Below are 26971 nucleotides of genomic sequence, written 5' to 3' on the forward strand. Positions count from 1 at the left end.
TTTCCCTAGCTTTTATATCATATTTTTTTTTTACCTTCAAACTCTGTACTTCTGTTGATGCCTTGTCAAAGTTGTCCTCCTTTAAGGATGACTCTAAGCCTTCATACTGAATGAAACAAGGGAACACGTGAGGAAAAAAATATAAATTTTATCTCAACTTGTATCTAAATAGACACCAAAGAAGGAAACAGAATTTATATCCACCATGTAAAGTACCCTTGGATTTTCTGAGCTTAGTTTTGCAATCTAAACACTGTGCTGAGGAAAGCCAGGTCTACAAACAAGCCACAACCATCAGCCTAGGCAACATATGGCAGAACGTTTCCATTGTGACTAGCAAAGTTGCCCCACATCTGCTGGGGCTGAAAACCCTAACAGCAAGTGTGACTAAAGTGTATCTAAAGAAGTGAGTCATCTACTATCCCCTGAACGGATTAATGGCTTCTCCAGTCTGTCAGTAGAACAATATGTGGTAACTGGCTATCAGACATTTATATCATGTGATAAATAAGGCAAGTAAGGAAGATAAAATCTGTGAGTTGCAGACCACCCTGGTCTACAGAGTGAGTTTCAGGACAGCCAGTGATGCACAGAGAAACCCTGTCTCCTATATCTCAGCACCTCAGAATTTGTGTTATTTAGAGACAAAGCCTTTGAATACAGGTAGGTTAAAAGGAGGGATTTAAGATGACCGCAACGTAATATGACTGATATCCTATGAGGAGAGCACTAGGACAGAGAAAGACACAACAAGCAGACAGTACTATCTAAAGTCAAGGGACAGGTCAGAGAGGAAGCAAAGCCTGGCTATATCTCCATGGACTCGTTTCAAGAACTGTAAGAAAATTCACTTCTGCTGCTAAAGGTATTTTGTCACAGTAGTCCTAGCATGTCCAAATGAAAACAGTAAAAAAAGTCTCTACATGATAACAAGTAAAAGTACCTTTACATCCTTGATAAGCAAAAAAATCTCATGAAACATTACACTACATTAAATTGTAATTCAAATCCTCTACCTTCTAAGACACCAAACAAAACAGAAATGTAAGCCACAGAGTAGAAGAGATTTACAATCCATATATCTGAAAAAAAAAACTCTTATATATGACATAAAATAGTAAAAGCAAAGGCCCTAATCTATATGGCATAAACTGAGAAAGATTACGAGTGCATTTAAAAGGATGGAAATGCGCAAGTGAGATGGCTCAGTAAGTAGTTAAGGAGCTTGCTGCCAAGACTGATAACCTGAGTTCAATCCCAGGGACCCAAGTAGTAAAAAGAGGAAAGTGACTCCTCCATGTCCTATGATCCTATGATCACCACACAAATGCCTTCTTGGTACACACCTACACACATAGACACAAATAGACACACAATAAAAACAAAGTCATCTTTTAAGGTGGATAAGACATAAAAGGCAATTTTACAATATCTAAATGAGCAATAAGCAAATCAAGGTGCTCTGACTAATTAGTCAGGGAAGGTAAACACTACACATCACCAGGGTGGCTGCAAAGAGAATGGCTAAGTGATGAAGTTGAGCAGCAACAGAGCTCTGGTCTGAAACAAAGCTCTGATGGCAGACAATAACCCATGGAGAACAATTAAGCTCCACACTGTGATGGGTGGTATTTTCAAACACATCTTACCTCCTCTTGAGCAAGGCACACTTTGTCAATTAGATCACATTTCTTTTTGATTTCCATTGCAAGTTCCACAGCCAGTCTATTCTCTCTTACTGAGCAAGCAAAGGAAAGATTATTATGACTAAAGTGTGAAAACGCTTTAAATTAGATACAATCACAAGATCTAAAATCAAAAAAGACTACTTACTCAAATAAAGTCGGCTTTGAATCTGAAATATAAATTTAACAAAATTACATTAAAACAAATATATCTTCAAGCAAATCTATCTGACTTCTACTTCCAGCTTTAAGACGCCAACTTTCTTATGGCCTTATGGTAAATAAATTACCCAAAAGCCTTCTATTTCAAATGAAAACAATGCTATATAGTAAGGTCTCCCATTGTGTGGTATCATGTGTGTTATTATATTAAAGGCTCTGAAACAGTCTCATTCTAAAGAAAACTGTATAATTACACTTAACCCCATGTTTCCCATGCATATATTGGCTCTAACACAAAGTATTTTAAGGAGCCACCATTATTAAATCTCCTACGGTTAATAATCAAAATAAAAATATATGAAATATCATTGGATTCTAGACCTTGACTGACTAAAAAACTCATTAGTCTTTTTCTTCTTCATACTTCAGCTTTTGATGAGGAAGGGATAAATCCACCCTTGAGAACAGTGGGGATAGGGTAAAGTGGTCAAGGGACGCAAACAAGAACACTCATGCCACCTAGAAAACAGAGACAGAAAACTGGAAGAAAAAAATTGACAAAAAAACAGTGGGATATATGTAAGCAGAAGGTAAGGAAGAAAAAACCATGAAGACATTAGAAATGAAGTCAGTCAGAAGCACAAAGGCCAACATCTAAAAAGAAGTCTCAGAAAGAAAAGGCTATGTTATGACTCCCTCCTTAAAAACAGTTAGCATAGGAAAAAGCAATATAGGATCCAGGAGAGCCATGAAAGTAGCGATTTTTACTCTTAGTTGGGAAGTAGATACAGCTGCAAACTTTTTAATATTGTTAAAAACAAACACAGACACCCCAAATTTAAAGAAGAAAAGGGAAAGAAAGAAAGTTGAGGCTTTAGTACTAGTGTGTAGTATCCCTACAATAAAATCCTTTAAAATATACTTACATAAAAATATTTCTGTTAATCCCTGTTCAGTTTTTAAAAACCACCTGTTAGCATAACGCAGAACACTAAGACCTAACTCATTTCCCTGAAATAACAAGTTTCTCCAATTAGTTGTTCAGTCTAAACACAAAATGAAGGTTAGAGAGAAATGGCTCAGAGCATTTGTTAGTCTTGCAGAGGACCAAGATTCAATGCCATCATCGACATTATAGCTCACAGTCATCAGTAATTCCAGCTCCAGGGCATCCAACAATGGCCCACTAATCACTTCTGTAGACCAGGAACACATAACACACACACATACATACAAGCAAAACAGTCATACACATAAAAGGAAATAAACTAAAAAACAAAAACAAAAAACCTAGAATGACCATTCACTTATTATAAGTGGCTACTTACTGATCGGTATCCTCTCCAAAGAAATAAGAAAATGGTAAGCAGTACAATGGCAACCACACATATCAGCGATTCTAATGATGGCTCACTAGGATCAAAGCTTGTTGTCATATCTTCAGGCACTGCTGCCACAACCTTCGAGACAAAGAAAATAAACCTATAAGCATGCTTCTTCAACAGTACTGGTACAAAGACAGGCGCAGTTGGCTGTGGCCAACTCTATTCATATTGAATGGGCTACCATAAAATACAAAGCAGAATGCCTCCAAACATGTTTTCTAGTAAATTACAATTGTTCTTATTGAGGGGCTAAGTGTGGTGAAACAGTAGTTTTCAAACAGAAGTTATGGGGAGATTCCACAGAGCATAACTCCAGGAGAGTTAAAGGATAAGGATATAGTATCAAGAAAAGACTGTGTTTCATTCTTTTATGTTGCATTTGTTTAACTCTGTAAAGCTACATTACTTTGCCTGTCTAAAACACCTGATTGGCCTAATGAAGAGCTGGACAGACCAATAGCTAGGCAGGAAAAAATAGGCAGGGCTGGCTGGCATGCAGAGAGAATAAATAGGAGGAGAGACCTAGAGAAGATCCAGGGACAAGAGGAGGAGGACACCAAGGGCACCAGTCACAGAGTAAGAAGGAAAGCAAGGCATATAGAAAGCAAGGGAAAAGAGCTCAGAGGCAACACATAAAGAGAAATGGGATAATTTAATTTAGAAAAGCTGGCTAGAAAAAAGCTGAGCTAAGACCAGCCATTCGTAAGTAAGAATAAATCTCCATGTATTTATTTAGGAAATGGGTGAGGGACACCATCCCTACCAAAGATTTTTAACATCCAGTAAAAAAAAAAAAAAAGTATCAATGATCTGGATTGGGTTCTTTTCCCTGAGTTTAAGTTCATGATTTATCCATATGCACTGGGTTTGAAATAACATTTCCTGCAGAGGAAAAACACTGATCTGCAGCTTGTCCTCTGAGGAAGGGAGAGTGACAAGAAACAACTGACAGAGCTTCAGAGTTGGGATTTAAACCCTTCCTTCCTGTCTCTTGAGTTAAATTAATGCAGTTGGAGCCCAAAAAGAAAATGGCTCTTTCAAAAACAACCCTAGAAATGATGGGCTTGACTCTTTCCAGGCATCAACATACACCATCTAGAAACTCCACAGCTGTCTTCTCCTTGGGGTCTGACAAAATGAACAACAAATCCTTAGATAATTACTATCTATAAAACCTGTTTTATGCTAGTACATGACAAGGACCTTTTACAAGCTGCTATCTACAGCTTCTACCAAAAAAAAATATATAATGCAATAGTATCCTCTTTTTTTATTCCCTGTATCTTTATTTTCCTTTTTACATCTGTGACTCCAGAAAGGATCCAAAGTGTAGGTGCACAGCCTCTGCTCTGGGTTTCATGGAGAGTTCCTTTAATCTTGTGTTTTAGATCCTTCAGGTACAGGACTGACCTTGCAAGGGCTCAGAAAAGGGTTAAAAATATTTTATCCTGGTCCTGTCTCTTTCTCACCTGAGCCACATACACAAAAGTGTGATATCATGTTGCAAGGCAATGATAACAATGATTTGCCTCTAGGATCACAAGAACAGATATTCAGGCATGGCAAATATTTCGATTATCTCTCTCCAAAGACTATGAATGTATAACCAAGCCCTCCACATACCCTCTAAAATATTCTTCCACATCTCACAGAGTAATTAATTGCATATATTACCTCTTCCTGAATCCATCTTCCCTCAGTGGGTTATTCTAGTCTTTATCACCAGGCCCCAATACTAACTGATCATAAACAAGTAGATTGACTCCTCTGATAGCAGGTAAAAAAGACTAAGACTAAAACTGTTACTAGACACAAAGATGTGATTGAAAAGGCTAGCTCAGTCTTTAAGTTGTAGGATTTTATGCAAGAGAACCACAAAATGAAGTAAAATCTGTTGAAGTAAGGATAAAACAAACCGTTCATCAACAGTAATTATTTTTAGATCTCACTTTCAGTGAGTCAGCATGAAAAGAGAACAAGGTAAAAACACTACAAATAAGTTAGACTATCATATTAGCAAAATACTATGCAATAATAGCAGAAAATACATTCACTCTCAAATGTACATGGAAGATTCTTCAGAAAAAATCCAGGCACTAAGCTAAAACACACCTCAATGGTTTCTTTGTTTGTTTTTTTTGTTTTGTTTCTTTAAATAATCAAATCACAGGGCCAAGCCCAAAGAAATGGCTCAGCAGCTGAAAACATTTGCTGCTCTTGCAGAGGAGCAGACTTCAGTTCCCAGAATCCATGTCAAGAAGTCCCTAAGTGCCTGCCCATGACTCCAGCTCTGTGAGATCTGATGCCCTCTTGCTGCTTCCTTGGGCAGCTGAAGCTTACAAGCACATACACACACATACAAATAGTTTAAAATAGTAAAAATTCAATTAAAAAATTCCCATGTCAAGAAGCATCTTCTCTGATTACAACGGGTTAAAATTAGTTATCAAAAAAAACAGGAAGGGCTGGAGAGAGAGCTCAGCAGTTAAGAGCATTTGTCATTCTTGTAGATAAATGACCCATGTTTGGTTCCCAGGATCCACTTGATGGCTCACCACTATCTATGACCCCATTTCCAGGTTTCTTTAAGCACAGCAAACATGTGACACATGGACATACATGCAAGAGCAAAACATCCATGAACATAAAGGATTTTTTTTTCAAATAATAAAATGCAACACAAAACAACTAATTCAGTGTGTAATAGGATAATTTATAGTCATAAAAGATTTTGTAAAAAAAATATGTGGGGACAAGGGCTGGAGAGATCTCACAATGGTTAAAAACATTAGCTAGTTGTCAAGAGGTTCTGAGTTCAGTTCCTAGCATCCACACGGTAGCTCACAACCATCTGCAATGAGGTGCCCTCTTCTGGCTTGCAGGGATATAAGGAGAAAGAACACACTATATATAATAAATAAATCTAAATAAAAATTTTAAATATTATTGGTCCAGGAAGATAGCTCAGCAGGTAAAAACTTTGCCACCAATCCTCAGGACCTGTGTTTGACCCCCATCACCAATGTGGTAGAAGGATAAAACCGACTCTTGGGGCTTTGCATTTACACACACACACACACACACACACACACACACACACACACACACCATATATACACAGAAAGGTATGTAATGTTCAGTTAAAAAACCCAATGTCAAAATCCACAGTAAAAGAAATGAAGAAAAAGAAGATCTCAACAGATAGTAATAAAATATGTAAGAAAATCAACCTTCTAATCATCAGGAGACTGCAAACTAGGACTACTTTTCTCAATCTGACAAACAGCACCAATAGAAAACTCACAGCTAACACCATCCTGAAGGGGAGAGGACTGTTCCCTTACAAAATGCAACACACATCCACACAGCCCACTGAACCACAGAAAATCCAGACAAGTCTGCAAAATCCCTCCATGTTCCTCACCCACAACCTTATCAAAAATAAGTGTTGGTAACTGCTAGGTGCCTGTGTATTTTATATGAAAAGCCAGAGGCTGCTGTGGTAATGTCTTCCTTTTCTACCTCAATTTTTCTAAGGCAGAGTCTCTCACTCAATCTAGAGCTCACACATTCTCTGATAGACTGATTACCAGTGAACCTGGGATTCCTCTATTCACACCTCCACCCAGCATTTACATAAGGAACTCCCAGAGCACTTTCCTTTCTGAACTGAGCCATCTCCCTAGGCCCTAATTGTGGATTCTGAGGGAGATGTGTGTGACCTGAAATCATCTCTCATCTACAATATGCTTCTCTTCCCATAAGCCCCATCTCAGTAACTTAACTGACACAGCCAGGAACTTGGGATTATTCTAGATTCTCCACACATCCCACCCCTCTCTACAGCTAATCAAGAAAGTCACACTCATTTTAGCTCTTATTTCTTCTTGCCCCATTTAGGACCAACTTCTCTAGATCCTTACCCCTATCAATTCTCCTTCCTGTGTTTTTTCCCTGACATTTGATTCTCATACTATCAGGAATATCTATACATTTTTTCTATGGGTCTCACCACTGATGAGCCTGTGCTGGATCTCACACCCCACACCAATCCTTGAGACCCACTGGTCTACAGTAAGCATCATTTCACATCAGGCCCTTGGCTCACTTATGCTGTGAGCTCCTGTCAATGCTGTTTTCACACCTCATCTACTGAAACTTATTTGCTCAGTCTAAAGACTTTCCCAGCAACCCAAGGAAAAATAATCACTCCCTTCCCTTGTTTTGCATGTGTACTTCTATAGGCAATAGACTTCAACTGTGGATTAATTTTGTGTATTTTCTCCCCAAACAGCCAACATGATGAAAATGACCAAAATCCTAATTTCATTTAGAACCTCCATAGAGCATTTTTATTCATGAGCATGGCACTACTTACTTTAAATTCACAGAACATGAAGATAATTAGAACTGGCAGCAGCTCAAAAATCCTCCATGGGCACACCACGGTGGCAGTACGAGGCACCGCCATCCCTTTGCCCACGATGGGGGGCCTTGCAGCTGGACAGATGGACAGCAGCAGAGCAGAGCACAGTCAGGGGGGGCACTGGGAAAGGGAAGGGTTCTGGGGCCGGCTGGCACCACTGCCCTCTCCACCTCCTTATCTCAGTTGACGCGTCAACACTGGCACTCTGACCTCCAGCACCAGAGTCCTGGAGAGCTGGAGCAAGAGAAGCTGAAGCACCCAGTGTGGGGCTGCAGGCCTACACTCTGAGGCCTGGGGCACAGCCCCGGAGTAAAAGCTCAGCCCCCTATCCCCAGCTACTATTGCACTCTGTCCTATCAAGTCAAAAAAACACTCTTCTATGGAACACTAAAAGCTGAAACACCAAGTTTGGGGCTACAGCCCTACACTCCGAGGGCTGGGGCACAGCCCCAGAGTGAAAGCTCAGCCCCCAAGTTACAGCTACTATCACACTCTGTCCTATCCTCTACAGTCCAAAAGCCACACTGTAGTAGCTAGGCGGAAACTCTCCTACGCAGAGACGTCATCCTCTGTCATAATCAGTGTCAGAAAACGGCCTCTGATGTAAGAGACGATGACGCATTCACACTTAGAACTCACTGTGATCAGCCCAGTTATACTACTTGACTCCTAAGAAATATCCCTTCTTGACTCGGAATTAATAGCAGTGGTGTGGTGTGTGTGTGTGTGTGTGTGTGTGTGTGTGTGTGTGTGTGTGTGCTAATTCCTGAGTGTGTGTGTGTGTGTGTGTGTGTGTGTGTGTGTGTGTGTACTAATTCCTGAAGACATTCTGCTCAGCACTGCCCTATTTAGCATCCTATTTGTAGGCCTCATGAAATAAGCTGATGCTCTTGTGTATCTCAAATGTAGGACCTGAGAGTCACTGCTCTGAAATGTCTTTTTATTTTTCAGGGTCAGGTCTCATTTCATTGCTCCATGAGCTTCCATATAATGACTGCTTTGAATTTACTCCAAGAAAACTATGTAGGAACTTGGCAAAGTATGTTGGAAAAGAAAAACAAAAACAAACAAACAAACAAAACAGACCATCTAAAGTTTTTAAGCAATAGAAATTTGGTTTGTTTTTCCCTAAGTTACCTTCAGGGTGATTGAACAGAAGAATCAACTGATAAGTATTAATTGCCCTCAAGGAAGTTCTGGGAGCTACCTGTGTTTGCTGTACCCAATGAACCACACCAAGTTGCAAAACTAGGTACCACCTGTACTTGCCCAAATTCAGTTTATCACTTTGGACCATGTGGTTTTAGGGCAGAGCTGACTGGTATGGGGTTTTGGCCCCAACTAAGCTTTCATACATGCAGAATAAGCCTGAAACTCCAGTGCATGTGTGCTGTAGGCCAGCAGTGACACTGTTCAAATACACTAAGCAGAAAATGTCAACATGGCATATTGGCAAGGTAGTGAAGAAGAGACTGAGATCCTTTATAATTTGGATCTGGTTGCATTCTTGATGACTCCTTTTCATAGTTTTCTTAGTAGAATTTTTTTTTTGTTTCTTGGAACAGGTTTTTCAGAGGCTGCCTGGGAACCTGCTCTTATACACCAGGCAGGTCTTGGACTCATAGAGATCTGCATACCTCAGCCTCAAAGGCTGGGATTAAAAGCCTGCAACACTCCTGACTGGTTCTTAATAGATTTTCAATAGCTGTTATAATCCTTTAGTTTGGAGATGGAGATATGATGATATATACCACAAAAGGTTATTCTTTATTAGTAGTTTTTGGTATTACCCCGAGGGAGTATTCATTTACGTTAAAAATAAAAGCTCTGTTGACCTCCATATTTTCTGCTTTGAATTCCCATCTCCAACCTGTTACTCCATCCCAAGAATTGCACTACTAACTTCTTTATTGTTTTCACTTCTCAGTGTTCACTTGAACATCTTATTTGAATCAGTTTCCACAAACATCAAGAGCTACACATTGAAGCACATATGACTTTTCAAATCCAGCTCCAATAATTCTTCAAAACTCTTCATAATTCTGTTATTTCCTTGGTGTGTGCTTCAGGATTATTGTTTAGAGGGGGCGTGATATTTGCAAATTGCTTCACAATAGTGTCTCTTATATAAAAAACACTTCTCAAATGTGACCTCAATGTTCACATAAACACAAGAATATCCTCTTCTTTTTAGATGGTCTCCTGAGTCCTAGGAACACTCCACCTTTGCAATTCTTTCATTGATATACAAAACTTGTGAGCACAGCAAATGTTTAGACAGATATTGTCTTGAAGAATTAAGTGAACTCTTTCTACACTTTTAATTATTTATTTGTCAGTGTCTGTGTGGGCAGGTGAACCCTTGCCATTGTAAACATAAGGTCAGAGGCCAAATTAGGATTTGAATTGTTCTCTCCTAATTTTGAATTCTGTAAGTCTAGAAGACTTAACTTAGGTCTTTAGCTTTGACAGCAAGCATCTTTACCCACAAGGCTATCTCAAGGCCTAAAGAATCAGATCATAAGAATTTGATTTATTATTTTTATTTGATCAGTCAAATGAACAAATTTAAGTGAAATGAAGAAACAATAGAATTATTTTTCCTATTTTATTTGTCTGTTTGCTGTTGTGTGTGTGTGTGTGTGTGTGTGTGTGTAAGAGCATGCTACAGAAAGGATCAAGAACCATGTGTGTTTTAACATGAACTACACTCACAGCTATGTTTTATTACTGTACTATCTAGGGATGATATTCTTTTCCTTTTTGCACTCTCTGGGATGGTAAATTGCCTACATAGACACTTAGCTATACTCAATATCTGGATTTCTTACCAACCATAATATAAATAGTAAGGGCCTGTAATGGAGGGTGGATGTCAATATAACCATATTCTAACTAGTTTGGAGAAAAGCCTCAATGTCAGGATCAAAATATTTGAAGTTTTTTCATTTATGTTAGTTGCATGTCTTGCATGAGTAGAATGAAGTTATACTCTTTTCGTGAGTGACCATTGAGGAGGGTCATTTTGTCAGTGAGATGAAGAAATTCAGACTGCCACATGAGAGATTTGCTTTCCATGTATTGTGAAAGAAAACAAATTTAAAACAACCAGAAATTAACCAAGTGGCATGTAGGGTTTTTTCCCTTAACCACTCATGTGTCTGGTGTTCACATACATGGCTGCCCTTTAATTTGTGGTCCTTCCAAGTGAGTTGAGGGACAACTAAAAAGGAGAAGTTGGATAACATTCAGCAGATGACCCCAGGACAGAAAAGTTGCTTTCTTGTGATTAAATCCATAATGACAAACACACCTGTGTAGTTCTGTGCTGTGACTTTGCTGTGTTTACTTCCCCCACCTCCCTGTCAGGGCTAAGTCAGTGTGCTGTAATCTAACCGAGATCAGTTCTCAGCTTCTTTTTGAAATGATCTGTCCAGTCATAAGGAGTTAGTTTTCCTACTAATTCAATAACTATATTCTTCAATAGGATTTTAATTTCAAACCATTGTTGTGGGGTATTAATGACTTCATTAGACCCAAGATAAATGATAAATGATAAACAGGTGTTTCATTAGTGAACAACTTATACAGATAATAGTAAAGAACCCCTGAAACAGTCCTGCTTCAGAAGATGCAGTCTCTGCCCTTCTGATGCTCTCCAAGAACCTGAGAAAGTACCCACCCCTACCCCCCACTTCTCTCCCTTCAGGTAAAGGTAATTATCTTTATTCATAGTAAGAGGTAAGTATAATTTTAAAAGTGAGTTACGTATCAGAAGTAGACATAATCACAGTCATACTGATACACAATCTGTTTGTTCCGTTGGCACTGTAATTTAGAAAATTAAACATGGGTACAATATAAAGTTCACATTCCTGAAGGCAATTTAACTAGAGCATTTTCTCTGTTGGCTACACTCTTGTCCATAGATCACATGCCATGTCAGGTCTCTCCACTCTTGTGATTAAAGAAAGCTCTGATGTAGACTGACCAAAGACTATGTGCCTGAATTAGAACTACAACTATATCTTAGAAGCACCATACCACTCCAGGTGAGCCATCATCTCCTGAAATACTCTTAGGTGTCAAGAAACTGTCATTCCTCCCTTAGAGCAGAATCCCAAAGACCCAACTGAGTGTTGGTTGAAAGCATGCTGAATCTAGTTCAACAGTCCATTACCCATTGGTAGGTAAGGTACACAGTAAGCAGTGGATTTCTTTCTTTGGGTATTTGTGTGACAGGGGCTCTTGTAGCCTAGGCTGGCCACAAACTTATTGTATAACTCAAGACTTCCTGGAACTTTGGGCCTTCCTGCCTCTACTTCGCCAATTCTGGTATTGTAGGAATGAACCACTATTTATATCTGGTAGGCGTGGTGGTGGGTGTGCATTATTCCTAGAGCTTCCTGCATGTTAGATAAGTACTCTACTAACTGAGCTGAGTACATGTCCTTTTAGACAGCATTGTTTGTGTTGCTGTATTGTTTAACTTTTAAACTCTTCCCAGACTGCTCTCTCTGTTTACAGCTCAGTTTTAAGTATACATATATAAGTATATATTGAAACTATATCAATTACTGAAATTTCAAACATTATTAATTTCACACGATGTGGGATCTAATGTAATTTTTCCCTCAGTGCACTGAAAAATCTAATAGTTGTTAAGGCAGTAATATTTCAGTAAACTAAATCGCTACAACAGCCCAGTTCACAAATAAGAACGCTTGATGCCAAGATGAGTTTCATTTCAGAGTGTGACATTCTGAAGAGTGTCCAAGTAGTCAGGGAATGATCCAGTGGACAGTCTCCTTAAGTTCCACGGATCTAAACAGAAGCTGCTTCTGAGATGTGATATGATGAAAGGAAGGTACTGCAAAGATGGGATGGGGTTCTTCTCCTGTAGGTAGATCTGGCTGGGATCATGTTCCTCTGCCTCACTGAGCTTCTGTCCTTCCACAGTAACTTGTATTTACAGAGGTGATTTGTAAGTAGGTTTCTGTGGCTTTTTAAGTGGAATAAGGCAAGTATGTTAGTTAGGTTATGATCACACACTAAATAAGTTTCCCTTGATGTGTTACTACCTATACAGACCAGCTTTCAGTTTCTGCAAAGTTTCTTTCAGAGATGCTGATGTTGGGAGATGGGAGTCCTAGAATTCAGCACTGCAGCTGATGTTGGTTTTTAAGTACATCACTACAACTTTGGCTGTGGGTATGGAAACAGAATGTCTAAGTTTCAAATGTTACAAGAGATGTGGAAGCAACTCCCATGTTTGGCTCTCTCAAAATAGTCAGGTTTTACTTATATCGAGAAAGATCTTCTATCCTTGTACTCTCAGGAAACTGTCAGCTGTCAGTGATCACTGTTGCTCAGAGATGTCTATGAATGTTTCTTGGCAATGAGCTAATTGGGAGCTACATGAGAAAACTAGCCAAGGAGACATGGAGAAGTGTTGATGGTGGGATGTAGTTTGTTTTTAATGTTACTTCAGTTATAATCTGTGGAGTTTAGAATGACCTGCAAATGCTGACAGAAAACTCCAGACTCTTGAACCCTGCTCCAGACCTAATGAATCTAGAATGAGCACCGGAACTTGAATTTTTGGTATATTACCCCCAGATAATAAACCCTTATGATCCTTCTATTGCTCTGAAGTTGCCTTTTCCTACTCCAACCTCCATATAGCATGCATTCCTAAAACACATCTGAGATTGGATCAATCTGGTATTAAAAACTCTTTTATTTTTCCGCTCTAAGGTATTTCCCCATTCTCTTTAGTAGGGTATACATACTTTGCAGGCTTCTGCTCTTTCCATATGAACCTCCTTCAATTTCAACCTTTGAACCTACCTGGGCTATAGCTGACTTCACAGGAATAAGCACATCTAAACAGGGAATGAAAACTGACTTCACAAGTTCACCTTTAGCATTCATATGCTCATGGTGGTACACATGAGTGCATAGAGTAATCATAAATATTAGAAAGATTTCAGGCTATATTTATTTCACCAAAACACATATAGTCAGGTGTGCATAGTGTGTGCACATGCTTGTCAGTCTGTTTATATTTATATGTACACATCTTCTATTTTTTTCCCCTTTAGGTATTTGAGAAATTCTGCTTCCTACTTGTTTTGCAGACCAAATTGAAAGTTAATCTCCTCTGGAAATTTCCATCTGATTGTGTCCATATTCTCCCCCTCCTTTTAATTGTCATTCTATCAGATGGATGCTGTGCACCCACTTATCATTTATACCAGCAGAGTTCATTGTATTCTGTAATTACAGATGTGGGAGGTTATTACCAAATGTATATCAGTAAACCGTCTAGAATGTACTGTCCATACCCTTTCCACACAGCACCCGTGTGGCTGTAGAGAAAGAGTAAAGATAGGGTACCGTGCTCTTCTGAGGCTTGCTTTGCTACATGTAGACATAATGACTTCCACATCTCTCGTGGACTCTGGAAAGGGCAGCTACCATTTTGATACTTGTACAGCCCTTGGAGTCACCCAGGTTTGAGGAAAAGAGTCTTTCTATTAGGATGCAGATTTTTAAGCCCAATCCCAGATTCTGGTGACTAGAGATTCCACTAGTACATAATTTTACAAGGAGTCCATCTGGCAGATGTATTCCCAAATTCTGTTATACAAACACCAGGTGAAATGATAAATAGCTATTCCTGCATGTAGAGGGTTTGTCTCATACAGTGACACTATGCAATGATGGGGTCGATACCTCATATCACTGATATTGGCCTCTGACTTCTCTTTAGCCCCAGGAACTCTTAAGCTGTCCCTAAAATACGGTATATTTATGTGTGTGTACAGGAGTATGTACATGTGTCAGGGGAGGGCTGAAGTTCACTTTAAAGATCTTCCTCAGCCACTTTATATGTTATTTTTAAGAACATTTCACATTGATCTTGAATGTGACTGATTTCAGTTAGAACAAGGAGATATTGAGCCTCAGGAAATGTTCAGTCTGTGCCTCATGATGTATAGTGTCTCATCAGATTTTTATCAAATTCTTAAAATTAAACTCGGGTTCTCATATGTATTATATGTATAGCTCTTAGACTAAGCCATTTACCAAACCTCCTAATGTTCCTTTTTAATAGCAAGGAGAAATAAATATGTGTCTTGCCACTTCTGTTGCTCTCACTGTAGGTAGAAGGAGCACACCTACTCATGCTACCATGAAGCACCAGAATGTTCACACACTGGAGAGGGTGTACTATAAGTGTGTCGTCATCTAACTGATATACCCAAAATTCTAGCCACTTCGCCAAAAAGACCACCTACTTAGCCATGGCTAGACTGAAGGCCAGCTGCTCTTCAGACTGTGTTGATTGATATTTAAATGCTCATCTTTGTTCCATATCTTGTGGCACACATTCTGTTGGCCACTTTTGTTCTCCTTCCTCATTTAATGCTTCTCTCAATTGTGTGTCATGTCTATCACATAGTTCCCCCCTGTTTTGTGAGTCAGGAGATTGAGTCAAAGAAGGTAAATTTTCTGGAATTCATCTCAGAGGACTCCCTAGCTGGTTCTCACAAGCCTCTTCAGGTGCCCCCACCCTATGACTGCATGATACAGTTCCTGCTCAGGTGGTTTTACACAGAACCAGAACACTGCCAGAACAACCACCCAGAACTTAAATGACTTTTCTATGTGTCAAAACATTTTTCTTTTTCTTTATTCTTCTCTCATACATTATATCACAAACACAGACTCTACCTCTCCCCTTCCCCCAGTCCCCTTTTGCTTATCTCTCCCATAGATCTACTGCCTCTGTTTCCCTCAGAAAAGAGCAGATCTCCCAGTAATATCAACTGAACACAGCATAACAAGGTGCAATTATACTACCCATAAACACTCACATCAAGAAATAACAAGGTAACCCTGTAGCAACAAATCAGTTTCACGAGCAGGTAAAAGAGTAAGAGACACCTTACTCCAAATTTTAGTAGTTCAACAAAAACCCCAGGGTAAACAAATACAGCATATATTGCTAGGGCCTAGGACAGACCCTTGTAGGCTCTGTGGTTACTTTAGTCTCTGTTCTGAGCCCCCGTGATTCCTAATAGTTCATTCTGTATGCTGTGTTCTTTTGGTGTCCTTCATCCCTCTGGCTCCTACAATCCTTTCTCCAACTCTTCTCCTTGAGGGGACCGGGGTCCTGAGCTCTGCCTCATATTTAGCTGCTCCCATCAGGTGCTGGAGGAAGCCTGTCTGATGATGATTAGACTAGGCCTCAATCTATGTGTGTAGCAGAATATCACTAGGAGTAATTTCACTGACTTATTCCTCCCACCCTCCCTCCCTCCCTCCCACCACCTCCTTTAGTCCATATTTCCTTCTTGACCTTCCAGCATCTGGATCTGGCCATTCAGGCAGGATTGGGGACGTGCTCCCTCTAGTGGCTCGGGTCTGAAGTTTGAACAATCATCAGTACTCCTACAAGCTCTGGACCACCCACCACTACCCCAGTGCATGTTACAGGCAAGACAGGTTGTGGGTATTCAGGGTTTTTCTTTTTTGTTGTTGTTCTTGTTGTTGTTAGTGTTTTGTTTTGTTTTGACTAGGTTGGTGTCTCAGACCTCTTACTGGGAGCCTAGTCTGACTACAGAACATAGCCAGTACAGGCTCCATATAATCCATTCCAAGGAGTGTGCACAAGGCTCATGCTCATGAAAGTTTCCACATTGTCTCCTAATCCCCAAACACTCACCTATTCCAGTTCTGCTCCTTGTACTGTTTCCCTCTGTCTCTTTCTCAACCTGCTCCCAATCCACCCACAAAACCTATTCTAGTTCATCTTCCCAGGGACATCCTTGTGCCATCCCTGCCCTTTATCTAAATGCACTTGGTCTGTGAATTGTACATGGTTATCCTTTATTTAAAAACTAATATCCAGTATGAGTGGGTACATAACATGTTAGTCTTCTGGGTCTGGGTTGCCTTATTTAGGATTTTTTTTTTGTTTGTTTCATCCCATTGCAAGAAAATTTCCTGGTGTCACTTTTTTCTCTAATAGCTGTGTAATACTCCATTGTAAAACTGACCACATATTTTTATCCACACTTGCAGTGTCAGTGTGATTTTTCATTTAGAGAAATAGGTTCAAATTGGTAAGGAACCTATTTTTCACAAGTAAATATTTCCTTACTAGTGAGAGAAAGCTTACAGAATATAAATACAGTTACTTTGTTGTAATAATGGAGTAATTTTATTTTACAGGTGAGAAAATTAAGGCCCAGGGAGATTTAAACGTTTAAAAGCTAGTGATGCCTAAATGTAATTAACTTACAAAGCAGAAAAGGAAGAAGGCAGAGGAGAAGGAAGAAAAATGGTTTCCTGGGACAATCAAATAGCTCTAGCATTTAAAGTCTTTGCTGCTTAGTCCTAAAAACCTTAGTTTGATCCCTGATATTTACATTGTAGTATGAGATGAGAAATTTGCAGAAGTTACCCTCCCACTACCACATATACACTATAATGTATACAAATATACACACACTAAATTAATTAATATATTTAGAAATCAGTGTCTTCCTTGCTGGGGAGAACTGTTCTGCCTAAGAATTACTTGGCTATTAAGCAGGAGGATGTGATTTGATCTCTGGAACCATGCTAAATATACCAGGCATACTTGTGTACTCTTGTAATAAAGGTTTGGGGTTCACTGGTCAGTTAGCCTAGCCCAATTGATGAGCTTCAAGCCAAAGAGACACTGAATCAAAAGGCATGGAAGACATTCTTAAAGATGATACCTGACATTGTACTGTACTCTCTACAGTCAAACACTCACATGCACAATAGTGCACACACTCATGGTTTGTTGGTTCACTAAGCTGTGTTTATATGGAAAGAAAGTTCTCCTCTGACCTTACAGGAACCCAGAAATGTAGAAGGACTGCAGGGAGAAGGAACATGGAAGGTATTAGTTCAGGCTTTGTGTACTATGGCTAACTACAACTGATAGAATGCTTCTAAGGAGTGTAATATGTTAGCAAACTCTCCCCCAATCTCTGACGCTCAGTGAAGGATAATACATTTGTCCCTGCTATCATTACTGCAGTAGCCTAGAGACTACTGAAAATCAGCATTTCTAAATGAGAAGTGGGTAGCCTTTCCTGCCCAAACCAGCCTCCTCAACTGCCTGTGTATTAGCTGTCAAAGTCCAGAAACTTGACATTATGACTGACACACCACTGTCCTTCATTTCCTGGCTTGGGATTTTTGACTTTTGAAGATAAATCAGGAGTGTCCTCAAACTCATATCACTACACTAACTCAGGTTTTCTAGGTTATTTTTACAGGGCTACCGAATATTCAGTATACCCAAGTCAGCTAGAGAGCTTTGAGGAAATGCCATTTAATTCCCATGAATACCCAGAGTGTCATAGCTTCAGCAAGGGGAATTTCTAACTCATAGTGACCTCCATCAACCACTTGAGAAGGAACTTGTAAGTTGTGATTATTTCTGCTCCCTTATATGTGTGCCATATATAGAAATCTTGGATTCAATTGGATTGTTGCTAATTAAAGCTCCTGCCACATGTGCTTAGAATTACTAACAGTCACTACAGGTCCATTACAATGAGGGTAATGTCTTCATTATTATCTTTTTAATTATGTAGACCCTTTGTCATTTATCCACTGTGGCAAGTGCCTCTGCCAGGTACTCTGCTTCTGTTGGATGTTGTGGGATGGGTGATTGCATAGGGTCTATTTCCTTCCTTTTGTGTTGTTTATTATTGTCCAAACTCTGGTCCTCCTGATGGTACAGGAAATACTTTATTCTGAGCTATCTTGCCAGCTCCTCCTCTACCAATTCCATAACACCTGCTGTAAAGTGGGGTTGATGGTTGGATGGTTACTATTCTCCTTTACTGCCCTCCATTCACCTGACCGAACTTTCAATTTTGCCCCATAGGACCTGTGAGGTATTATGCTTTACTCTGACCAGGGTTTAATTCTATGTGGCTCTGCCTTGCTATTTCCCTCCCTTGCTTTCCACACTCTTGTCCATTTTTTTTTCTGGGTTCTGCAGTTTCTCCAGGTTATATAGTCACCAAGACATGTAGTGATACTTAATGGCACCTAAATATAGTGAATAAAAGAAATGATTCTACTTATAAAAATGAGGTGCTAGCTTGTTGTTTTGTTTTGTTTTTTTGGGTTGGTTTGCTTTCATATGCTTATTTTCTTCACTGGACCTGTATAATTTCCCTAATAATAATAAATTCTTTTCAAAAGTCATCATAGAATTTACATTTAATAATTACATCACTACTAGGATTTTATGCCTGCATTGGTTCAAATACATTTTTATTCCCAGAAAAAAAAAAACTTAATGCGGCAAAGTTATGTGAATAAATCCAATACTTTCAGGTGTGTTTGTCCTATCTTGGCAGCTACCCAGACAACAATACACTGGAGAGTGAATGTAAAACAGCTCTTCCATGCAGTAAAATACTCAAAGTTAATGCTCAGATCAATGATCCCGACCTGATATCCTACAAGAAACATTTCCTGTAATTCCACCTAGGACAAACGAGCTGCTTCTTGTCCAGTATTGCAAACATGATATACTGTGTAAAACTTATGATTGCAAAGGGAAAGTATGCTGTAAAATCAATAAATTACTTTTATTTTAAAATATAAGCATAGGAAGCAATTTCAAGGAATTCAACAAATAACTATATATGATCTTAGATTTTAAATATGTTCATGTGGGAACTACTATATAGGAGACATACTTAAACACTTGTCAGTAATTTTAAGACAAAAATATAAGTAGCCACCTTAAATTATGACCTCTATATAATTCTACAAAATGAAATACACAAAATTTTAACCTAAAAACTGATTAAAGCTGGGCATTGGTGGCAGAAGCCATTAATCCCAGCACTTGGAACAGAGCCATGCAGATCTCTATGCATTCCAGACAAGCCTAGTCTACAGAGTGAGTTCTAGGACAAGCTCCAAAGATATGGAAAAACTCAGAATCGGGGAAAAATTAAAAATAAAAAACCTGGTAGAAAATATACTGATTTTCAGACCTATCACACTACATTTATAATTCAAATTTCCCTAAGTTGGGTCAAGATGAATGTTTGACTTCATTTGTTGCTATATTGTAATTTGTGAGCCATATAAACCCTTTCCTCCTCACATTGGTTCTGGCCAGTGATTCTCACAGTAACAGTAACCAAACTTGAAGAAAAGCACAGATAAATGTTGACACATACATGAACTTTAAAATATCCTACCTGGAAATGGTTGAAATGGTGGGTTAGCTAAATTGCATGGTGGAAAACAATGTCTTGGATCTCTGTAGAGGTTTTCTGGAGGATATGGGGGTGGGAGGAAGAATTCAGCTCTTGGAGGAAGTTAAGGTTCATATTCATTTCTCCCTGTTTGAAGACATGGTAAAGGATAGTGCATGCTGAAACCAAATACTGTACACTTTTTCATCCTCTAGGTCAAGACCCTATTCTGATATCCAAACACTCACACTACAGTATTTCCACTCCAAAAGAAATCTTGACTTTGAAAAGTACACTTCTTAACTACGTAGGATCAATGAGAACTTCACCATCAGATTCACCTGTGCTTGTCCTAACTTGACAGGTAAGCATACTGACCTCGTCTACAGATTGAGTTCAAGGACAGGCTCAAAATCCATAGAGAAAGCCTAACGTGGGAAAAGCAAAACCAAAAACAAAATGCTCTGGTAAATTCACTGATTTTCTGACCTATTAAATGCAGTAAAAATTCAAAATTCCTTAAGAAGAAACAAGGTGAATCCTTGACTTCCTTTGTTGCTGAACTGTAACTTGAGCCATACAAACATCCCCTCAAGTTAGTTGTGGCCAGAGTTTAGCACAGTAACAGGAACCAAACTTGATGGAAAGCACAGGCAAACATTGACACATACAAGTACCTCTAAAATAGCCTACTTGGCATTGGAGGATATGGTGGGCCAATGAACTCTCTTGTTCGAAAATATCCCCATAGATTTTCTTGAGGATTAAAGAGTGAGGGAAAGAACCCAGCTCTTGGAGGAAAATGAGATGGAAAGCCCCTTGGTGCATAAACATTTCTCCCTGTTCAAAGAGACAGTGAAGTAAAGTGGGAGGAGATAGTCCTGTACTGCACACTTGATAACCACTAACTCCAGGACCTATTTTATAAAAAGTAAAATGACTAATTTATGGAACCAAGTTTATAGGACATTGGAAGGTTTAATTGTAATCAATGGCAAACAAGTCTTTAATTCAATTAAAATGTATTTGATTACACATACAGTAAACTTTACACTTGTCTACCACAAGACGTTTTTTTACACATTTCTAGTCTAAAGACACAGTAGTTTAAGATATCCACAATTATAGGATTACATGAATAAAACTACAAAGATTATGGATGTGCTGATAATAAAAGTAAAAGCTACTATCCATAATAACATATATAGAAATAATTTACTCATAAGATCCATATATAAATCATTTGTCTTTACAACCTACTATCCTGAAAATATAATCACATTAAGCTTCTATTTCAACAATAACAGAATCACATAAGGAACCACAGCTGCTAAAAATGAAAACGAGAAGAAATGACTGCCGAGGAAAGTAACAAATCTCCTTGTGTTTCAGGAGGTCCCAGTGCAGGCTAGAGGTTCAGGTGTAGGTTGTTGGAAAGGGGGAATCACATATAGAGAGAGCTCTTTTCTACTTTAGCGTATGGGAGTCAGGAAAACCTGGGTTCTGGGGGGAAGGTCAGATGGAAAATCCATTGGATGGTACACATTACCCCCTGTTCCAAGATATGGGTAGAAGACAGTGGAAGTTGAACCCTGTACCATACACGTCTCAACCCACTAGCTCCAGCCCCAATTCTCATACTAGGATCCAAAGCTATAGTGAATCCCTGCCTTGGGGAGAATAAAACAAGACCACCACAACAACAACAGCTAAAAAAAAAAAAATCTGCTTGTTAATTTACTGATGTTCTGGCCTATCACAGCAAATTACAATTTCAAAATACACTAAGGTGTATCCAGGTGAAGCCTTGACTTCATTTGTTGCTGGACTGTAACCTGTTAGCCCCCACAACTCTTTCCCTCTCATTATGGTACTAGCCTGTGTTTATCTCAGTAACAGGAAACAAACTTGAAGGAAAGCACAGATAAATATTGACACACACATGGACTTTTTAAACAATGCCTTCCTGGCATTGGAGGAAACTATGGGCCTCCAAAATCCCATGGTGGGACATACTATCCAGGACCTCCACAGATGTTTCCTGGAGGAGGTGGTGTGATCTGGCCTCTTGAATTCCCTGGAAAGGCAGGTACTTTAGGGACTCTAGGGCCTCTAACCTTTGGAACCAGTGGAGGAGTCATGCCAGAGTCAGCTGCTTTGCATTCAGAATGACCAGAGGTGGGCAAAGTTGCCGTCTGAAACAAAATGACAATCAGCAGTCAGTAAAGCTGCATCATTCACAGTTCTATTTGTGGGAGTGTCAGGCAGTGAGGAAAGTAGTCCATGACATTCCAGTAAACCTGGGAATAAGCTAAGTTTTCCACACCAGTGTAGGAGCTGATTATTCCCCATGTTAAGTACTCCATAGAGCTCAACAGAAATCTTTAAGCATGGTAGTAACACTCTGCCTGTTGCGTACTCAAACACAAGTACAGTTAGGGCATATCAAAACGGCACTTTGTAAAATAAACATAAAACAGGAGGTGGGGCCACAGGTCTTTAACCCAGAACTCCAGTGGCAGTGAGAGTTGGACCTCTGTCAGCTCCAGGACAACCTGGTCAATAGAGTGAGTTCTAGGACTGGCTCCATTGCTACTACGAAACGCTATCTCTGGAAAGATAGAATTGGGCTTCAGATCCCTTGAAATTGAAGTTAAGAATGGTTGTGAGCCATCACTCAGGTGCTGTGTGAATCAAACCCAAGTTCTCTAGGAGAGCAGCCTGTGTTCTTACCTGTAAGCCATAGACTCAACCTATGTGCTTTTTGGAGACAAGTTCTGCTTATATAGCCCACACTGGCCTTAAATTTGCCTTTTTACTTCCTCAGCCTGCCAAAATGCAAGGATTATGTACACCACCCAAACCCACCTAGTGATTTGTACTATTTCACAGAACATTACAAGACAACAACGAAAGTCATGTGTTGCCCAGATCTTGAGAGGCTATATTCAGATCAAACAGAGAGCATCTGTATATTACAAAACTGCTGCAGGTTTTCCATAATTTGAGAATTTTCATTCAAGGTATCTCTTATTACTCCCTTAAGTTGTTTTTTCATTGATTTCAAATATTGGCTTAAGTCAGAGAAATACACAGTTTATAACAAGTTAACAGAAAACCTCCTGTTTGTGTCTCCAATAAAGAACATGAAATTTAATCTAAGGCCAAAACATTCCACTATTAACAGCAGAGGAAGTATCAACACTAATTTTATACAACACTCATTTGCAACATGACTTGAGCAAACTATTGAACCTTCCATGTAGTATGCAGACATTTTTGTTAACTACTGAAATAGAAAAGAACAATTACTAAATACCGACATATTGGTTTATTTAGTGACTTACTTAAAACACTGCCTGTACTGCCTATTTTCTATGCATGGCTTCATTTGCTACCAGGAAAGGAATAACCTGGAGAAATAGCTGAAACAATGGCTTGTTGCCCTTAGCAACCTGCTACTGCCATGTACACTTCAGAAAACTCTAGCTTGCTTCCCTGCCCACTTTGTGATTTTAGAAAAGAAACCGGAACCAGAATTGAGGCTTTCTGGAAGTGTCATGCAGACAGTACACTGGTGACAACTCTCTTTCATGCTCACTAGTTCAGGAGTAGATATTCCAGAAAGATCCCACACTACTTACTCTGTCTCCTGCGCTAAACTTCATACTTCAGGAAGCAACTATATTTACTATCATTACATGTTAACACAACTTAAAGAGAGCTCAGATACAGTCCTAGTTTAAATATATTCAGGTGAAAATGAATTTCATTCAAAGTTACTCAGTTATAATTAAATGTATATTTAATATCTGCTATATTTCAAATCTTAATGTAATATTTTTTTCACCTAATATGATGGCTATTCTTGGTTTTCAATGACATTTTGAAGTAACTAAATCCCAAAGAAGCTATTTGAAAATTTTCTAAATTAAATCTTTTCAAAAGGGAAGACTCACTTTTAATCTGGACCTTTTGAGGTGGGGAGATCTGCCTATATTTGGGGCTACAACTTATGGCAGCAGATTATCTAAAGGACATGGAAGTAGGAAGCTTGCTTGTCCTCACTCCCACTGGCATTATAGCCTACTTCTTTGGGATTGCTGTGTATACTGAGTATCAGATGAGACATCTAGTCTCATACACTGAGCAAATACTGGATTCTTAGAATCTCTGTTGTTAGACTTTCATTGCCGGAACAACCAGAATGCAGCCTGACAATCACTCTAATAAATTCCCTTTAGAAAGATAGAATATATATATATATATCTGGCTGCCCTCCCCTAAGTTCGATTCCTCTAGAAAACTCTCACTAATATACCTAATAATAATATAAAAACCTAAATGTTCTTCAAAAGTAACAGACCGATTTAAGAAATTCAACTTAACTTACTTCAGCTAGTTGTGATTTGATAGACTTTTGATTCATTTTCTAGAGATTGTTTTGCTTTTGAAATATCACTCATCTGAAATGACAGTATCAGTCAGTAAGTATTTAATGAGGCCCTTTTGCTCCAAGAAAACATGCATTAGTTAGTACATTGTTAATTTATTATTAATAAAAGTGAGAGGCCAGCAAAGAGGCCTTGTCAGATTTCTTTCCTTATGTTTACAAGGATTTTACAAATTATGTAATAATAGTATTTCTACACAAATTTAATGTATCATAGCACTTTTCAGGTTCAACATGAACCTACTATTTCATATTTTAAATAATCTTACACACATCAAGAGTTTTCTTATACAAGAATTTAGAGTAAAACATTTATAAATATTCTAAGTAAATATATGTATATAATATATATGTGTGTGCATTATATATGTGTATATATAAGTATATATCCTTCACTATGATAATTGAAGTCATGGTATATATGGCTACTTGTACAGTAAATATGGAAATTTTCCATGTAAAAGCGTTGGGGAACACACTTGTAATCCCAGCACTTAGGAATCACAGGCAGGAAGGTCAGGAGTTTGAGTCTCAATTATACAGTTATACAGTTATCGAGTCAGGGCTATATTCTAAGACTGACTCAACAAATGGAAATAATAAGAAAACAGGAATATGCAAACACAACTTATATTCATAACATCTAAAACGTAAACATTTTAGGAGAAGTGGGGGAACATGCCTTAAATCCCAGCAAACACCAGGCAGAGGAGGGTGGACCTCTTTGAGTTCCAGGCCAGCATGGTCTACACAGTGATTTTCAAGGGCTGTTTGTCTCGAAAACAATAAGCAAAGCAACATACAAGCAAACATAGGTAATAATATCAGATGTAGAAATTTTTGTTCTCATGGCCTTCTACTTTACATTTTTATTTTTTGTGGGTGAGGGTTCAAAACAGGGTGTTTATGTATTGTTTTAGGACCTGTTCTAGAATTAGCTCCATAGACAAGGCTGGCCTCAAACTCACAGAGATCTGTCTGCCTCTGCCTCCTGAGTGCTGGGATTGAAAGTGTTTGCAAGCAACGCCTGGCCTACATTCTATTTTTACATACAGTAATTTCTTGTTTGGTGTAATTTTTCTCTGATTACATTTATTGTTTGTCTGGTTGTTTTTTAGTTTTATTTATTAATTTCATTTATTTATAATTTGAAGATAGTGTGTCCCCTCCCTGTGCAGACAAGAACAGCTAGGAACTCTTGTATCCTCCACCCAAGTGTTGTCAAAACAGGTTTGCTCCACAATGGCTGGCTTACATGTAATATTTTAATCAATTTCATATTAATATGTAAGATCCATAATTCTCGGGGAATACACAAGACTCACGAATTCATCTCATTTATAATGCTGAGCTCTCCCTTCTTCTAGTTTCTTCTCTATAAGGAATATTTCATCCTCGAGTTTGGATTTATCTCTTTCTCTATTTTATAGGTTGCCTAAAATAGAAAGCTAACTTTTACAAGCCAGACATAGGAGTTTTTAGTTTGGGTCAAAGTCAGTTGAGTATAATTAAACAAATTCATAAACACTTTATACATTTGTTAATTTCTCTAATATTAAAATCACAGCATGTCTGGCGGTTGCCAGCAACTTCTATAAAAAGTATATTTCAGTCTCCCATCAGCAACCATGAGAAAGACTACCCCTGAAGGAATTAATACATTTGCATTCCAATAAAACTTTTATGTCCAAATAGAGAAAAATTAAAGAATGTATATGGAGTCTAAACTCCTTCTGGATTCTACAAGGGCATACTAAATCATAAGACACAGACTTCCTACTGAATACAGAGGATGACAGAACTTCCACATTGTACTGAAACATAAATCAAAGGGGCATGATTTGTTTTCTATTTTATCATCGGTAAGAACAGGCTGATTCTACTTACTAAACAGGCTCACGACTTAATGTTTACAAACCTTCCATCTGAAACAGTATCGAGGCACTTCATCACATCATAATCTATCTGCTAACACGAATCATTTTGTCCTCTGAAACAGGAGAATTGTTAATTATCCATCTCTCCTAAACTCTCCATTCAGTGAGATCATGTTACTGCCTGAAAACTAACCACGGTGGAGTGTGTAGAAAGGGAATGGTCCATAGAAAGGGTTTAAACATTTAACACCATGCCACTATTTACAATGTAAACCTCAGGTCTAGTTTTATTTAATGCGTACTACCATAGTAATAAAAAAAAAAAAAATATGGTCACAACTTACTTGTGTCCTACTATGCTCAAATTTGTGAGAGTTCTATGTCTCTTTCATGGAGCAAACTATGTCAAAAAAAGGAATGGTCTTTTCAGTGCATTCTTAGGTGTACAGAATGAAGCATTTCTTTCTATAAATCTATAGATTCTGATAAGTTTATTTTGCATCCCTAAAAAAAGTTAATAACATGAACTGTAACTGTTTTTGTTTGCTCTGACTTTTTCTGTATGGTTTTAGATCCAGATATACCATTTCATATTTCTCTAAAATAATTAATTTTGAGAAAACTTATTTTCAATAACAATCTTCTCCTTAGCTTTTCAATCATACTTATTTTAACCTCCAAACTCTGTGCTTCTATTAACAACTT

At 38.5% G+C, this 26971-nt stretch overlaps 1 protein-coding gene and 1 non-coding gene across 2 annotated transcripts in view; both read right to left on the bottom strand.

Moving 5' to 3' along the window:
* LOC127237986 (melanoma inhibitory activity protein 2-like) overlaps positions 1-7686 on the bottom strand; it is a gene marked incomplete at its 3' end in the record, with an annotated part of 43129 nt that extends 35443 nt beyond the window's left edge. Inside the window, 5 exon segments of the mRNA XM_051206418.1 lie at positions 35-106; positions 1650-1734; positions 1830-1855; positions 3176-3307; positions 7611-7686. Coding sequence (XP_051062375.1) covers positions 35-106; positions 1650-1734; positions 1830-1855; positions 3176-3307; positions 7611-7628 — 333 coding nt within the window.
* On the bottom strand, positions 4534-4655 carry LOC127237994 (small nucleolar RNA SNORA26). Its single transcript, XR_007835895.1, has one exon. It is a non-coding gene; the product is annotated as a small nucleolar RNA SNORA26 (small nucleolar RNA).
* Positions 7687-26971: the final 19285 nt, after the last annotated feature.

Source organism: Phodopus roborovskii, unplaced genomic scaffold (assembly GCF_943737965.1).
Source record: "Phodopus roborovskii unplaced genomic scaffold, PHOROB, whole genome shotgun sequence".
NCBI lineage: Eukaryota > Metazoa > Chordata > Mammalia > Rodentia > Cricetidae > Phodopus > Phodopus roborovskii.